Source organism: Delphinus delphis, chromosome 20 (assembly GCF_949987515.2).
Source record: "Delphinus delphis chromosome 20, mDelDel1.2, whole genome shotgun sequence".
Classification (NCBI taxonomy): domain Eukaryota; kingdom Metazoa; phylum Chordata; class Mammalia; order Artiodactyla; family Delphinidae; genus Delphinus; species Delphinus delphis.
Window position 1 is genome coordinate 15,188,396 of NC_082702.1, and position 17,818 is coordinate 15,206,213.

Genomic DNA, 17,818 nt, shown 5'->3' on the forward strand with positions numbered 1-17,818 from the left:
TGTTAAGAATGAAATCAAACAAAACCATTCCACATACTTTCTTACTGGAAAACCTAGGTCTGTGGAGATGATCAGGGGTTTTCCGCATGAGGTGCCCCTAATTACCCATCTCCAGCCTATCAAATCACTGTCCAAAGCAAATTAGATTGACAAATGGAAAAAACATTTCTGTTCTACCAAGATTTCTGACACAACTCTGATAGAAGGTGCTGAAGGACTTACTAAATGGATTTGTAAACACTGTTTAAAAGAAGAAGGGGGGACTGTGGAGGGCACTGGGTTGTTTAGGAGGAAATAGGGGTCAGGTTCCTGAAGGGGGACCATGTTAACCAGTGAAAAAAACTTTCTTCCAAACCAGGTCTCAGTCAGACAGTTTTTACATTATGTAATTAACAATTTGTGGGAACAAATAAAGATACTTGATGAACTCCATAAGCAATTTTCTAATGGATTTTAATCTGATTAAGACCCCTTCAGAGAAACTTGTTAGCTACCCCTCAGCCCTCTAACAGTTATCTGTAATTTAAGAGTATAAAGATCTTTAACCAGACATTCCTTCTTTTTTTCCAACAATGATTATCTAACCACTTATTTTTTCTATAAATATTTCCACCAAGAGAGAAATTTTTGAATTGGCTTATTAGAGACTTTTCTGTAGAGCAAGAGGAAGAGAGCTTTGGCATTGCTTATAACTAAACTGTCTGAAAGTTGTTTTTTTAAAACACCTAAAAGCTCATGATGAGGAAAGCAAATATTTACACGTATTGGGTAAAAATGACTCTATTTGAGCAAAAAGAAACAGTATCTCACCTGAGCCATGGCTTTGATATTTGCAGAAAAGGACCAGTCTTCCTCTGGGTTCCTCTTCTGGAAAAAGGCAGAGCTGGAGGAGATGAAAAGAAGCTATATAAGATCCCACTTGCCTCATAGCTCCCAGAATGATCATTTCCCCTCTGTTCACTCCACACAAACAGTTGAGGGGTATCAGTGAGAAGAATGGGCAAATCTCTCATTATCCCCTACTCCAGAAACCTCAAGCTTTGACTAGAGCCAGATAGATCTGGACAACTTGACATGGCTTAGAGAACATAGCTTGTATATATACACATATGCACACAAAGATGTACTTTTTAAAAGTACAAATTATAGCATATTATACACACCGTTACTATTTTTACTTAATATATCTTGGACCAGATCCCAACTAGTACATTCAGAGGTACATAATTCTCTTAGCTACATTGGATTATACTAAATGGATACACGTTAATTTATTCAACCAATTTGCTGTCAATGATCATTTGGGTTGTTTCCAGTCTTTCACTATAACAAACAATGCTGTGATATATATTCTTGTACATATATCATTTTACCTGTATATAAATTCTGAATGATTAATTCCTAAAAGTTGATCATATGCATTTTAATTTGGATATACATTGGTCAAACCAATTTTCAATGATCTTGGATTGTACAATCAGGTCCCAAGTCCTGACCAAGAAACAGCTAGTTGATAAACCAGATCCTCTAATCTTGCCTAGTTGAGAAGACTTTTGGGGTTAATGAGCCTTGACTTAAGAAAACTGAAATCCAGAAAAGCAAACAAAGTAATTTTACAGAATTTACAGTAATTTGGGGAAGATATTAAAATTAGCATAACAATATAAAGGAGTTTAAAACTACAGAAATAACATAGAAATGGACTAAACCCACACCACTGATGCTTTAGAATAGCTTTTGACTATAAGCATAGTAATAAAATTCATAATAATTGTGTATATTCTGTGTGCTTCTATACTGATAGAAGTCTAAAACTGTTTAAGGGGAGTAACTGAATTTGTCATCGATGTTTAAATGTTCAAGAAAATCTGTGGTTTTTTGTTTATTGGATATAGGAATGTAATAAACTGAGCATTATAAAACTGTAAAGGGCAGTGAGCATCCTCTATATATACCAAGCTCCTTGATCATCAAACAATTTATCAATAATTTCATGTAAAACCACTCAGGAAGTAACACCATGGTACCATGTTATGAATTATTTAATGGCTACTTCTACCCCTAGTTACTCACTGCATTCCCCCACAGGTAAACACATTCCAGGAAATGAAAACCAAAGTAATCCACAAATGCCTCTTCCTTAAAACCTGAAAGCATTCCTTTAAATAACTATTATTACTACTTACTAAGTTCTTAGTATTTTTAAAAACCACATAGCCTCTTACATGCCAGGTATTGTGCTAAAACAAGAAGGGGGGACTGTGGAGGGCACTGTTGATACTAAAGAATCAACAGTAATCCTGAAAGACTTGAAAAGAGTTCCTTCTGCTATACGCCTCACTTTTTTTTTTTTTTTTTTTTTTTGCGTTACGCGGGCCTCTCACTGTTGTGGCCTCTCCCGTTGCGGAGCACAGGCTCCGGACGCTCAGGCCTAGCGGCCATGGCTCACGGGCCCAGCCGCTCCGCGGCATGTGGGATCTTCCCGGACCGGGGCACGAACCCGTGTCCCCTGCATCGGCAGGCGGACTCTCAACCACTGCGCCACCAGGGAAGCCCACGCCTCACTTTTAAGTCCCCCTTTCTGGTCTCTCTTCCTGGCCTTTCCCTGATTTTAAAGGGACTTCCTCAAGTGCTGTACCTTCCAAGCAGAATGGGCAGGAAACATCTCACTTCAATAACTCCATACTATGTTTGTCACATTCCCAACCCTCTTCATCTTTGCCCCAGATGGTATCCTCCCAGGCTGAATTCTTGCATCTGGAGGATCTGCTCCTCCCTTTTAAAGCCAACCATCTCTGTGGCCAAGACCATCGTATATTTGCAACGTGACCACACCTGGGGCATGGAGCACTGCCAAAAGATACCACTACACAGAAGAGAGTCTTACAATCTAATAAGTGATTTAAAATTTTTGAGAATTTTGCACTCTTCTAAATAACACACCTCTTTTAATTTAAAAAGAATGTAATGTATTAAATAATTCCAGTATTACCCTGAAAATTTCCTGTATGCTAGGAACTGTAGTTGTCTGTTAGTAATAGAGACCTGAAAAGCAGTTTAATTTTTCTTATATAATGAGAAGGCTATAAGTAGGTAGTGGCTGGCTTTGGTCCCCATGGTTGTTTTAGACACAATATCTATCATACAATTAAAGATTACTAGACATGCAAGGAGATAAAAACAGAAAACAGCAGCAGAACCAAAGACAATTTAGATACTGGAGTTGGCAAACAAATAATTTTAAATGGCTATAATTAAAATGTTAAAGGCAACCAAGGAAAAGATAGGTAAATGGATGATAAGACAAAGAAACTAAACAGAATTGAAATCCATAAAATTTTGGCAAATTAAGAAACAAAGAAGTCATTGCATGGTTTTGAGATCAGACAAGCAGAAGACAGGATCACTGAACTCAAAGACAAGCCAACAAAAAATATCCACATGAAGTGCAGGAGAAAAAAAAATAACAGGAGTATAAAAGACACACAAGACACAGTTAAAAGATCTACCATAAACGTTAAGTGGAGTCTCAGAAGGAGAAGAGATTGGAGAGGAATTAATATTTGAATAGAAGTATACACTGATGTATATAAAATTGATGACTAATAAGAACCTGCTGTATAAAAAAAAATAAAATTAAAATAAAAAATTAAACAACAACAAAAGAGCCTACGGGGGAGACTGATCTGAAAAAAATTTTTTTAATTTAAAAAACATTTTTTAAAAATTTGAATAGATTAATTGATTAAAAGTCTCAACAAGCGTTTCAAGAAGCTCAGCAAACCTGAAGAATAATAGATAAGAAGGTAAACAAAACAAACACACAAAACAAAAGCAAAACCACAACCAAGTATATCAGAGTCAAACTGCTGAAAACCAAAGAGAAAGGAAAAAATTATTGATAGTACCCAGAGGAATGAAAGATCTATTACCAACAGCACTGATAAAAAAGAAAGGGTTAACATGAACAAACTCAGGAATGAAAAAGGAAACATTATTAAAGATAGTATTGACGTTAAAAAGATAATAAGAGAATACTAATAACTTTATGTTCTTAAGTTTGAAAGCTTAGATGAAATGGACAAATTCCTGGAAAAAATGTCAAAACTGACAAAACAATCAGAAAAAACAGAATAGCTGAAAAGTTAAATTGATTCCATAATTTAAAATTTACCTATCAAGAAAATTTCAGGCCCAGATAGCTTCATCAGTGAATTGTTCCAAAGTTAAGGATTAACTGTAGTCTTACAATGTAGTGAAAAGAGAACATAAGGAATTCTTCCCAACTCATATGAGGCTAATGTAAGCCTGACACCAAAACTTAATGAAGACATTAGAAGAAAAGAAAATTATAGGCCAATATTTCTCATGAAATATTAGAAGAAAAGAAAATTATAGGCCAATATTTCTCATTTCTCTCTTTTGTAGAATTTCTCAGAAATTCTACAAAAAGTATTAGCAAATCTAACCCACTGGGGGAAAAATGTAATACATTATGGCTAAGTAGGGTTTATTTCAGTAATAAAAGGTTGGTTCAACTTTTGAAAATCAACATAATTTACCAGATTAATAATAAACAATACCACATTTGATCCTTTCATAGACACAGGAAACGCATTTAACTAAATTCAGCCCTCATTAATGTAAAAATGTCTTAGCAAATGAGAAAGAGAACTCCCTCAACCTGATAAATAGCATCTACAATAGGTGTTTTTGTAGATGCTAAATACAAGGACAAATACAAAAAGCAACTGTACTTTTAGCAGCAATTGGAAATTTTTCAAAATTTAAATGCTGTTTACAATTTCAACAATAAATGTCAAATACCCAGGCATAAATCTACAAAAGATGTGCACTGAAAACCATAGCTAACTGATGAGAGAAACTAAAGACCTTAACAAATGTAGATATAAGCCATATTTAATAGTTGGAAGATGCAATATTGATGTCAATTCTTCCCATATTAACAAATAGATACACAAACAAAATCCCAGCAACGATTTTTCTTTTTTGGTGAGAATTAACAAGTTGATTCTAACATCTACAGGAAATTGATTTCTTGAAAAAGAAAAAAAGTCAGAGGATTAATACTACAGATTTCAAGACAGTGGTACTGCCAAAAGACAAAAAGTAAAAAAGAATACAGTTCAGAAAGAGAGCCACATATATAATACCACCTGATTTATGATAAAAGCTCCTTTCAATTCAGATGGGTAAGGATGGTATGTTCAACAAAATAGTGGTGGAACAACTGGGTACTTGAATGGAAAAAAAAATAACCTTTATCCTTACCTCTCACCATACAAAAATTAATTCAATATGAATCATAGTCTTAAATGTGAATGATAAATTTATAAAGCTTCTAAAAGAAAACATAGGAGTGTATCTTCAAGACCTTGGGAATAATAGAAGATTTCTTTTCAAGATATAAAAAAAACACTAACCCTAAAAGACAAAGCGCTAAAAAACTGCTAGAAAAATGGGGAAAGATATAAATAGGCAATCACAAAAAAAGATTTTAAAATGTTCAAGCACATTCATAATTAAAGAAATTAGAAAACAACACTGAGATACTATGTTTCATGTATTAGATTGGTAAAAACAAAAGGCATGCATGAGGACACATTCTGCTCCTAGGCTGTGGGGAGAAAGAGGCACTCTTACACACTGCAAGTGGGAATGAAAACTGGTACAACAGCTCTAAAGGAGAATTTAGCAATACCTAACAAAACTGCATACACACCTACCTTTTGACCCAGCAATCCCACTTCTAGGACTCTACTCTGAAGATACACCTCCAGCAATACAAAAATACATATATACAAAGTATGCATTGCAGCACTATTTCTAGTAGTAAAATATTGACCTAAATGCCCATAATAGGAAAGTGGTTGAATAAACTATGATTAAATCCATATACTGGAATATTATGTAGCTGTAAAAAAGAATTATTAGTATCTCTTTGAATCGCAGTAGAATAATGTCCAGGACATGTCATTAAGTGAAAGAAGCAATGTTCAAAAGAGTGCCTAGAATATGTTATCTTTAATGCAAAAAAAAAAAAGAGGTCATTCAAAAGAGTACCTGTATCTGCTCATTTGTGCAAAGGAAATACCAGAAGGATAAAAACAGAAACTAACGAGACTGATTATGTACAAGAAGTGGGCAGGAACCATGCTAATGTTTTCATACTCAAAATATTATGACATGTTACAATCAACCAGGATGTGAAGGAACCCAAAGTGTAACACACAAAGCTAAATGTAGGAAAAATGAGTAACAAAACTATGCTGAAGAGGGTAGTGAAGAAAACTAAATTGAGTAACTTTGGAAACAGTTTTGACTATATAAGTTTAAGTTAAAGAACAAAAAAGTTGCACACAAATACTTTACTGTACTTAGTACATTTATTTTTTACACAAGTATGGGTTAGCAATTCTGCAACTACTTTATATACATTCTAGGATATGTGTAAAAAAATTATTGATACTAAGAAGCAGATTTCTCACTGTTGGAGAAAAGAGTTACAAATAAGGAAATGGCCAAACCTCAAGGAAGACAATTCTCCATGAGTCTTGCATGTTTCTGCACATGTTGCCAGATCAGAGACTAAGTGCTATCATTCTGGATAATTTCTGCAAGATGTTTACATAATGAACAGCCTTGGAGGACAGAGATAGTCTCTCTCTAGAGCAAAAGCCAGGCATGCTTATTACCCATTATAAAAGATTCAGGTTCCCTAAATTCAAGGGAACACATAAATACCTGTGTATTGTGCATCACCCTATGGGTGCAAGTGAACCAGTGCAAGGAAAATACTGATACTTTGGCTACTTCTACCACAATGAGCAGCAAACTTTCATCTCTGACTCAAAATCTCATGTCTTCTACCAGCATCCATGAAGCTGCCCAAGCTAACTTTTAACTTATAAGTAGGGTAAAATCTCAGATACATCACAGTTCTTGACAGAATCCCATGGTATTGAACTGGAATTGAAAGTATGAGTATGAACTGGTGGTTTTTAAATATATACAAATAAAGATAGATAGATAGATAGAGATGTGTGTATATACGTTTGCTTATTTTCTAGCTCTGTCTGTTGCCAGGAACTAGAGGAATTACACCCAGGTAGAAATGAGCACACCAAGTGCCCAGAGCTTGGTTTATAAATCCACTCTCCAATAAAAGAAACCAGGGCTCCTTGGAGAAATTGCTGATTCCAGGGCTAGAGGAGAGAAAAATACAAGCCTGGAACATATTGGTGCAAGAAAGTAAGACAGTGCTCAAGAAAATAATGGCATGTTGAAAGGACACAGAAGTCAAACTGAAGGAGCTCCTAGTGGCCAAATCTGGGACAATTTGAGCAACAAAATGTGTAACAATAATAGATTATGAACTCATAGAATAATATATATATATACATATATATGAGTTCATAAATAAATAACAAACATATGAGGAATAAGGGACAACTCTTCTTTACACTAGAATTTAAATTAATAAATGTAGAAGGAATGATGGAAAGGGAAAATCACCACTAGGCAAACATCACAGTAATAATTGTTACAGATAAGAATTATCAGTGGGGCTTCCCTGGTGGCGCAGTGGTTGAGAATCCGCCTGCCGATGCGGGGTACGCGGGTTCGTGCCCCGGTCCGGGAAGATCCCACATGCCGCGGAGCGAATGGGCCCGTGAGCCATGGCCGCTGAGCCTGCGCGTCCGGAGCCTGTGCTCCGCAACGGGAGAGGCCACAGCAGTGAGAGGCCCGCGTACCGCAAAAAAAAAAAAAAGAATTATCAATGGATATTAAAATTGATGAGTGAAAGTATAATGAGAAACAGTAGTTTTGCATAGTCCCAAAGCACCTCCCCACAAGATACTTATTAATTAAAAAGAGGAATACAGTAATTTTACAAAGGAGGAACCAGGCAGACACCACCTTTAACAAAGTGATCAAAGTTAACATTACCAGTAATGAGATATACTGATATAACTCCTGATATGACACATTGAGAAGAACACAACATCATTTCTGTGATCTTTTTGCCAAAAATGCATAGTCTAAATTTAGTCACGAGGAAACAGCAGACAAATCCAAATGAAAGACATTCTACAAAATAACTGGCCAGTGCTCCTCAAAAGTGTCAAGGTCATAAAAGAGAAAAAGGACTAAAGAACTATGTCAGATGGGAGGAGACTAACAAAACAAGACAACTAAATCAATCTGGGAACTTAGATTGGATTCTGGAACAGAACAAGGCACTGATAAGACAATTAGCAAAATTTAAATAAGGTTTGTAAATTAGCAAACGTCTTGTATCAGGGTAAATTTCCTGGTTTTCATAATTGTACTGTGGACACCTGAATGAAGAGTATATTGGAATTCTTTGCACTATGTTTACAATATGAAAATAAAAAGTTTTTTTTAATGAAAAAAATTAAAAGAACAAGAGAACTCTTTTAAAAATTGGATATTCAAATGGCCAATAAAGATATGAAAAGGTGCTGAACATAATTACACACCAGGGAAATGCAAATTAAAACTGTGATGAAATTCCAGTACACATCCACCAGAATAGTTAAAAGATTGATAATTTCAAATAATGGAGACGATGGGGAACACCTGAAACTCTCATACATTGGAATGTAAATTGGTACAACATGAGATATTGGTAGTATCCATTAAACATGCCTGCCCAATGATCTAGCAATTCCACTCCTAAATATTTACTCAAGAGAAGAGCATTTACGTGTTCACCAAAACCACAGTAGAATGTTCATAGCAGCAACACAATTCGTAATAGCCCCAAATTAGAAAATATCAAATGTCCCTGAACAGTGTAATCAATTAATAAATTGCAGTACACCCCGAAATGTAATGAGAACTAAGTACAATTACACTCAACAACATAGATGAATCTCATAGACATAATGTGGAACAAAAGAAGCCAGGCATAAAAGAACACATGCCATATAATTCCATTTATATATGAAATTCAGGAATGGGTAAAATTAATTAATGGTTATAGAATTCTGAATACTGATTCTGGGAGAGGAATAACTGGGAAGGGGCATGAGGGAAACTTCTGGGGTGCTGGCAAAGTTCTGTATGTTGATCTAGGAAACTCTTTTATTGCTGTATACTGAAGATTTGTGTACTTTACTGTATATGTGCTATATGTCATAAAAATGTTTTAAAAAACTATCAGAACCATGTTTTGGTAGGGACATGGAGCAATGAGATTTTTCAAACACTGCTGTGCAAATATAAATCTGGCGCCCTCTTTTGTAAATATTTTGGCACTATTTGGTTAAGTGGAAGATATATGACCTAGCAACTCGATTGGTAGGTAAACTCATGCATGTGTACCCTATGTAAAGAATGCTCCTGGCAGCATAGCCTATAAAGCCAAAAACTAGAAATAACTCAAATGTCCATCGTTACTAGAAGGGATGAATAATAGTAGTATACTTTAAAGGATGGAATACAATATAGCAAGGAAAACAAATGAACCACTATTAGATCTAATATGCATAATTCTGAAAAACATAGTTGTACAAATAAGCAAAGTAAGAGATAAAAGACAGTATGGCAGCATTCATATAAAGTTTAAAAACGGGGGGAAACTACAGTATAATGCTTAAAGAGGTAAACATAAGCGAAAAAACTTCATACATTTAGCCAGTCACACAAACATAATCACACACAAACTTAAATCACCATGGTGACATACAGCTAGAGATAACCCACAACCCAACAACAGGGTCGCATACTCAGGGCCTCAAATGGTCACATAAGCACAATCACACATTTACCAAGAGGACAGTCATTCACAACCGGCACTGTCACAGGCACTGCACATCTGCACATGGTCGCACAGTCACAATCACACTAACCACAGATTAAAACCACACAGTATCCACAGGTATCCCCACGTGTACTCTGCAGTCCACAGTCACACCCCTCTACGGGGACAAACGCTATCACATCCACCGAGTCACAAGCTCCTCACACCCCCACATACAATGCCGCACGTGATTACACGCACATCACTGGGTCGCATCCCATCACACCAGCACAGTCACAGGCTCTCAGATTGTGCTGCACACGATTATCACTGGAATCACACACACGCTCACTACAGGAACAGCTAGACACAATCACGCGTTCATTCATCACATACCACTACACAGACACAATCACACAATTTCAAACTCACCCCCTCAGCGGTACAAAGCCGAGGCTCCTGTCCCGCCCTCTCCTCTGGTTCCGCCCTTCAGGTCTTCCAAAGCTTCCAAAGCAGCACAACCTTCCACAAGACTGGAACAGTCACCCGTGCAGACCTGAGGGTCCCGCCAGCGCGTGACTATGAGGCTGAATTCAAGCGAGAATAACGTTCTTGCCGAGAAGTCCTCTGGGAAGTGTAGTCAGAGACGTCCCAGTGGTGAGCAAGATGACCGCCGGCCGCCCGGATTCCTGTCAGAGCTCAGCTGCGACCCAGCCGAAAGGATTGCATTCCGTCATCAAACCGCGCATCGGAGGCCTCACGGAGCCTGGCTCAGCCTCGGGCCGTGACTCCCAAAGAAGCTCACTCTGAAGCGTTTGAAAATGGACTTTCCGGGCCCGCCCTACTATCCCCTGGAGTTGAACAGGCTCTGGAAGAAAAGAAGTAGTCCGCAAAGGGAGATAATTTGCACAGGCGAGCCTTCTGGGAAATGTAGTTAGGGAGCAGGAAAAGCGGTGGATGGGTCGTTTGAAATTCGTCTTGATTCTTCACAGCCTGCGCTTGGTCACACCCCGGAGACTTCTGGGAGTGTCACTGCGCCCAAGGAGTGCGCAGGCATCCTGGGTCGCCGTTTTGGCTTTTCGGGCATGAGTTTGGTTTGTGGGTTCCTCAGTGCAGAGGGGACCTGAGCTTCTGAGACCCAAATCTAGTCAGGGAGGACAAAGGGGAGGAAACCAGGAACCTGCAAAGATATTGGGGAGGTTGAAGGGGGAGGAATCGCTAAACGTGAAACAGGGAGGGGTAAACAAAACGGGATGCGTTTCCGATGCTGCGAAGGGGGTTGATGCTGTTCTGTGCTACTTACTGATTTCTCTGTGGTAGTCGGGGAGTGAGGAGAATGAGGGGGCGGTGAGGCAGGTTGTGCAGGAGGCAAGTAACGAAAGCCCGGATGTGTGTGACTTAGGGTGTTGGGGGTAGTAGAGAGGGGCAGGAAAAGAATTGTATGTGTGTGTCTGTGTCATTGATAATTTAAATGAGTATCACCGTATGTATGACTGGGATTGTATATTGGAAAATAATCCCTGAGACTCATTGTAAAACAATAACAAGAAGGATAGATCTGGAAGCATTTTCTTTCTCTCTCTTTTTTTTTAGATTTGATGGGAGAAAGGTTACGTAGTAGTAGTAGTGTCTGGTGAATGGGGCATCTCAAATCAGTTGGAAAAAATGAACTTTTCAATAATGGTAATAGGAACAATTTGGTAGCCTTTCTGGAAAAAAGAAAATAGATTATGCCATGTACTGAATCCAGAGTTAACTCCAAATGGGTCAAAACTTAAAACTTAAACAAAAAAATAAATAAATTACAAAGACTGAAAACTTAAATTAATTTATAACCATGGAATGAGGAAGGCCTTCCCAACTTCAAAATCCCAAAACCAAGATGTAAAAGATTGATCATTGCTACTACATGAAAAAAAAAAAAAAAGTTAAAGTGACAAGCTGGAAAAAATTTGCATTTTTTGTTACAAATAGCTAATCTCCCTAGTATATAAGGAGCACTCAAAAAATTGATTAAACAAAAAAGACTAACAACCCAATAAAAACAGAACGAGATTAACAAAAAATACTCAGAACAGAGTCTACATATTGTTCTCAAGTATACAAAAATACACTCAACCTCATTCATAAGAAGATAAATGCCATTAAAACTATGTAGAGATACTGTTTCTTACAGACTTGAATGGCAAATATTCCCAAAATTTGAAAACTTACCTTGTTAGAGGGACTGCCGATTGGTACAAACTATTTGGAAGGCAATTTGGCAGCATCTTTCAAAATTCCATTTGCATTTATCCTTTGACTGAGCAATCCCACCTCTGGGATTTTATCCTACAGATCTAGTTATGATGATGCATATCCAAGATCTTTGTGTTCATCACATTTCTTTTCAGAAAGGTATCACAACCCCATTCTTGACAATTTCCTTGACTTCCTTCAAAATTCTCTTTCATTTTTCTAATTCTAATCCTCTGATCACTAAAACAAATAATAACAGCAACAAAAACATTAGTGAATTGTTTTCCACTTGCCTTCTTAAAGTCAGGATTCTGTTATTGACCATCTTCTCTTAATCTGTAATATTTTTCTTTTTGAGCAACTATATCCCACTACGATGGCTTCAGCAACATTTACTGACTCATGACCAACAGATTTGTTTCCATGCTAGGCCTATCTTTTTTGTGTATGTGATAAATTATGCATAAGATAAAATTTACCATTTTAATCATTTTTAAATGTATAGTTTAGTGGCATTAGTACATTCACATTGTTGTCCAACCACCACCACTATCCAGCTCCAGAACTTTTTCATCATCCTAACCTGAAACTCTGTACACACGAAACAATAATTAGTGATCACCCCTCCCTTCTGGTAACCACTATACTACTTTCTGTCTCTATGAATCTGACTATTCTAGGTACCTCATGTAAGTAGAACCATACAATATTTGTTCTTTTGTGCCTGGCTTATTTAACTTAGTATATAATGCTTTCATGGTTCACCCATGTTGTAGCCTGTATCAGAATTTCATTCCTTTTGAAGGCTGAATAATATTTCATTGTATGTTTATACCATATTTTGTTTATCCGTTTATCTCTTGAAGGACATGTGGGTTGTTTCCATCTTCTGGTTGTTGTGAGTAATACTGCTGTGAACATGGTATACAAACATCTCTTTGAAACCCTGCTTTCAATTAATTGGTGGATATACCTAGAAGTGGAATTACTGGATCATATGGTAATTAAATGTTTAAGTTTTTTGATGAACCACCATACTGTGTTCCACAGTATGCTGCTTCTGTTTCTGCTGCTTCTTCTCCTTCTCCTTCTTCATATTGTTATCATTGTTGTTATTATTATCATTATTATTATTATTGGAGTATAATTCCTTGACAATGTTGTGTTAGTTTCTGTTGTACAATGAAGTGAATCAGCTATATATATGCATATATCCCCTCCCTCTTGGACCTCTGTCTCACCCCCCATCCCACCCATCTAGGTCATCACAGAGCACCGAATTGAGCTTCCTGTGCTTTATAGCAAGTTCCCACTAGCTATCTATTTACACATGGTAGTGTATATATGTCAATCCTAATCTCCCAATTCGTCCCACCCTCCCTTTCCCCCCGTGTCCACATGTCCATTCTCTACTTCTGCGTCTCTATTCCTGCCCTGAAAGTAGGTTCATCTGTACCATGTTTCTAGATTCCACATATATGTGTTAATATACAATATTTGTTTTTCTCTTTCTGACTTACTTCACTCTGTATGACAGACTCTCGGTCCACCCACATCTCTACAAATGACCCAATTTTGTTCCTTTTTGTGGCTGAGTAATATTCCATTGTATATATGTATCACATCATCTTTATCCATTTCTCTGTTGATGGACATCTAGGTTGTTTCCATGTCCTGGCTATTGTAAATAGTGCTGCATGAACAGTGGGGTATTATTATTATTTCACTGGCTAGGACATCCAGTATGATGTTGAATAGGAGCAATGAGAGTGGACATCATTGTCTTATCCCTGATCTGGGAGAGAAGGCATTCAATCTTTAACCACTAGTGTTAGGTCCTCTATTAGGTTAAGAAAAGTCATTTCTACTCCTAGGTTGCTGAGAGTTTCTATTATGAATAGACCTTAAATTTTGTCAAATGCTTTTTCTGCATAAGTTGATATGATCATATGGTTTTTCTTTTTTTTTAGTTTAATATGGTGGATTACATTAATTGATTTCTAAATATTAAACCAGCTTTGCATTCCTGGGATAAACCCAACTTGCTTGTGATACATACTGTATTGCTGGTTGTGATTTGCTAACTTTTTGTTGAGCAGATTTGTGTCTATGTTAACAAGGGTATTGGTCTGTACTTTTACTGTTTTTTTTTTTGGTGCTGTCTTTGTCTGGTTTTGGTATCAGAGTAATGCTAGCCTCATAAAATGAGTTAGGACATTTTCCCTTCTGTTTTTTTGGAAGAGATTATGCAGAATTCCCATTATGTATTCTTTAACTATTTGATGGACTTCAATAGCAAAACCATCTGGGTTGGAATTTTCTCTTTTTGGAATTTTTAAACTATGAATTTAATTTCTTTTTTACATTGAATTATATTTGATAGATAACATTGTGTAAGTTTAAGGTATACAACATGATGATTTGATACATTCATATATTGCAATATGATTGCCATTGTTGCATTAGCTAGCACCTCTATCATGTCACATAATTATCATTTCGTTTTTGTGGTGGGAATTATTAAGAGCTAGTCTGTTAGCTGGTGTGATGTTTATAATACAAATTTGTTGCATATAATCACTGTACTGTGCTATGTACTGTGCTAATGGTGATCCAGTGATCACCAGGACTTATTTATCTACTAGTTGTCTCTCCTATGCCCCCAGCCCCTGGTAACCACCATTTTACTCTTTGTTCTTATGAATTTGGCTTTTTTTAGATTCCATATATAAGTGATAACATACAGTATTTGTCTTTTTCTCTCTGATTTTTCTCGCTTAGCATAAAGTCCTCAAGGTCCATCCATGTTGTGAAAATGGTAGGATTTCCTTCTTTCTCATGGCTGAATAATATTCCACTGTGTGTGTGTTTATGTATGTGTGTGTATATATATATATATATATATATATATATATATATATATATATATATACACACACATACATATATCACATCTTTTTTATCCATTCACTGTTGAAGAGAAATTAGGTTGTTTCTGTACCTTGGCTATTGTAATAACAATGCAATAAACATGGGAGTGTATATATCTCTTCAGTATCCTGTTTCCATTATCTTTGGGTATATACCCAGAAGTGGGATTGTTGGATCATATAGTAGTTCTATTTTTAACTTTTTTTTTTTTTTTTTTGCGGTTCGTGGGCCTCTCACTGTTGTGGTCTCTCCCGCTGCGGAGCACAGGCTCCGGATGCGCAGGCTCAGCGGCCATGGCTCACGGGCCCAGCCACTCCGCGGCATGTGGGATCTTCCCGGACCGGGGCACAAACCTGTGTCCCCTGCATCGGCAGGCGGACTCTCAACCACTGCGCCACAACGGAAGCCCTATTTTTAACTTTTTGAGGAACTTCCATATTGTTTTCCTTAGTGGCTGAACAAATTTACATTCCTACCAACTGTGTGTAAGAGGTTTCTTTCTCCACATCCTTGTCAACACTTGTTATCTCTTGTCTTCTTTATGATAGCCATTGTAACAAGTGTGAGGTGATGTGTCAATGTGGTTTTCATTTGCATTTTCCTGATGTTTAGTGGTGTTGAGCATCTTTTCAGGTACCTGTTAACCATTTGGATTCCTTCTTTAGAAAAATGTCTATGTAGTTCCTCTGCCCATTTCTTTAATCAGATGGTTTGTTTTATTTGCTATTGAGTAGTATGAATTCCTTATATATTTTGGATATTAACCCCTTATCAGATATATGATTTGCAGATATTTTCTCCCATTCTTTAGGTTGCTGTTCATTTTGTTTGTTTCTTTTGCTATGCAGAAGCTTTTAAATTTGATGTGGTCCCACTTGTTGGTTTTTGCTTGTTGCCTTTGCTTTTGGTGTCCTATCCAAAAAACTGATTACCAAGACCAGTGTTGAGGAGCCTCTTCTACATGTTTTCTTCTAGGCACTTTATTGTATCAAGGCTTATGTTTAAGTCTTCCATTCATTTCTAGTTAATTTTTGTTAGTAATGTATGACAGAGATCCAATTTCATTTTTCCACATGTGGTTATCTAGTTTTCCCGATACCATCTGTTGAAGACACTATCCTTTTCCCCATTCCAAACCAAGGGTGCTTGGCTCCCTTGTTGAATATTAGTTGACCATATATGTTGGGGTTTAATTCTGTGCTCTCTATTCTGTTCTACTGGGCTATGTATCTCTCTTTATGTCACTAGCATAACTGTTTTATACTATAGCTTTGTAGTATAGTTTGAAATCAGGGGGTATGATGCCTCTGGATTTGTTCTTCTTTCTTGTATTGTGTTGACAATTTGGGGTCTTTTGTGATTCCCTACAAAATTTAGGATTGTTTTTTCTATTTCTGTGAAAGATGCCACTGGAATTTTGATATGGATTGCATTGAATCTATATATGGCTTTGGGTAGTATGGACATTTTAACAATATTAATTTTTCAAATCTATGAACACAAGATGTCTTTCCATTTGTTTGTGTCTTCTTCAATTTCTTTCAACAAAGTCTTATAGTTTTTATTGTAGAGATCTTTCACTTCCTTGGTTAAATTTACTTCTAGGCATTTATTGGTTTTGATACTATTGTGAATGGGATATTTCTTTTTCAAATGTTTCATGGATATTGTATAGAAATGCAACTGATTTCTGTTTGTTGATTTTATACCCTGCAACTTTATTGAATTTGTTGATTAGTACCAACAGTTTTCTTGGTTGAGTCTGGGATTTTCTATATATAGAAATCATATCATCTACAAATAAACCCTTTTACTACTTTTTTTCTGAATTGTATGCCTTTTATTTCTTTGTCTTACCTAATTGCTCTAGCTAGGACTTCCAGTACTGTATTGAATAGAAGTCGTGAGAGTGGGCATCCTTGTCTTGTTCCTGATCATAGGGGAAAACTTTGAATTTTTCACTGTGGAGTATGATGTTAGCTGTGGTTTTGTCATATATGTCCTTTATTATGTTGAGGTATAGTCCCTCTATACCCAATCTCTTGAGGGTTTTAACATATTTTTTTAATTTTATTTATTTATTTATTTTTGGCTGCATTGGGTCTTCATTGCTGCCCGTGGGCGTTCTCTAGTTGTGGCGAGCGGTGGCTACTCTTCATTGCGGTGCGCAAGCTGCTCATTGTGGTGGCTTCTCTTGTTGCAGAGCATGGGCTTCAGGAGCACAGGCTTCAGTAGTTGTGGCCTGCGGGCTCAGTAGTTGTGGCTCATGGGTGGTAGAATACAGGCTCAGTAGTTGTGGCACACAGGCTTAGTTGTTCTGCGGCATGTGGGATCTTCCTGGACCAAGGCTCAAACCCGTGTCTCCCACATTGGCAGGCAGATTCTTAACCACTGCACCACCAGGGAAGCCCCCTCTTGAGAGTTTTTATCATGAAAGGACATTGTATTTTGTCAGATGATTTTTCTACATCTATTGAGATGATCATGTGATTTTAACCTTTTATTCTATTATTGTGGAGTATCATATTTATTGACTAGTGAATGTTGAACCATCCTTCCATTCCAGGGATAAATTCCACTTGGTCATGATGTTTAATCCTTTAATGTGTTCTTGAATTCAGTTTACTAATATTTTGTTGAGAAGTTTTGCATTTACATTCATCAGGGATATTGATCTATAGTTTTCTTTTTTGTCCTTTTCTGGCTTTGGTATCAGGTTAATGCTGATGTGGTAAAATGAGTTTGGAAATATTCCTCCTCTTCAGTTTTTGGGAAGAGTTTGAGAACAATTGACATTAATTCTTTAAATGTTTGGTAGAATTTGCCAGTGAAACCATCTGGTCCTGGGGTTCTCTGTGT

At 36.9% G+C, this 17,818-nt stretch overlaps 1 protein-coding gene across 1 annotated transcript in view; it reads right to left on the reverse strand.

Annotated features, from left to right (window-relative positions):
- Window positions 1-12,203, reverse strand: part of LOC138413853 (zinc finger protein 566) — a 35,501-nt gene extending 23,298 nt beyond the window's left edge. The window contains exons 1-3 of the mRNA XM_069540182.1: window positions 12,005-12,203; window positions 10,223-10,658; window positions 811-883 (exon numbers count right to left, since the gene is read on the reverse strand). Coding sequence (XP_069396283.1) covers window positions 811-819 — 9 coding nt within the window. The 5' untranslated portion in view covers window positions 820-883; window positions 10,223-10,658; window positions 12,005-12,203. The remainder of the gene's footprint in view (window positions 1-810; window positions 884-10,222; window positions 10,659-12,004) is intronic.
- Between the last annotated feature and the right edge of the window lie 5,615 nt (window positions 12,204-17,818).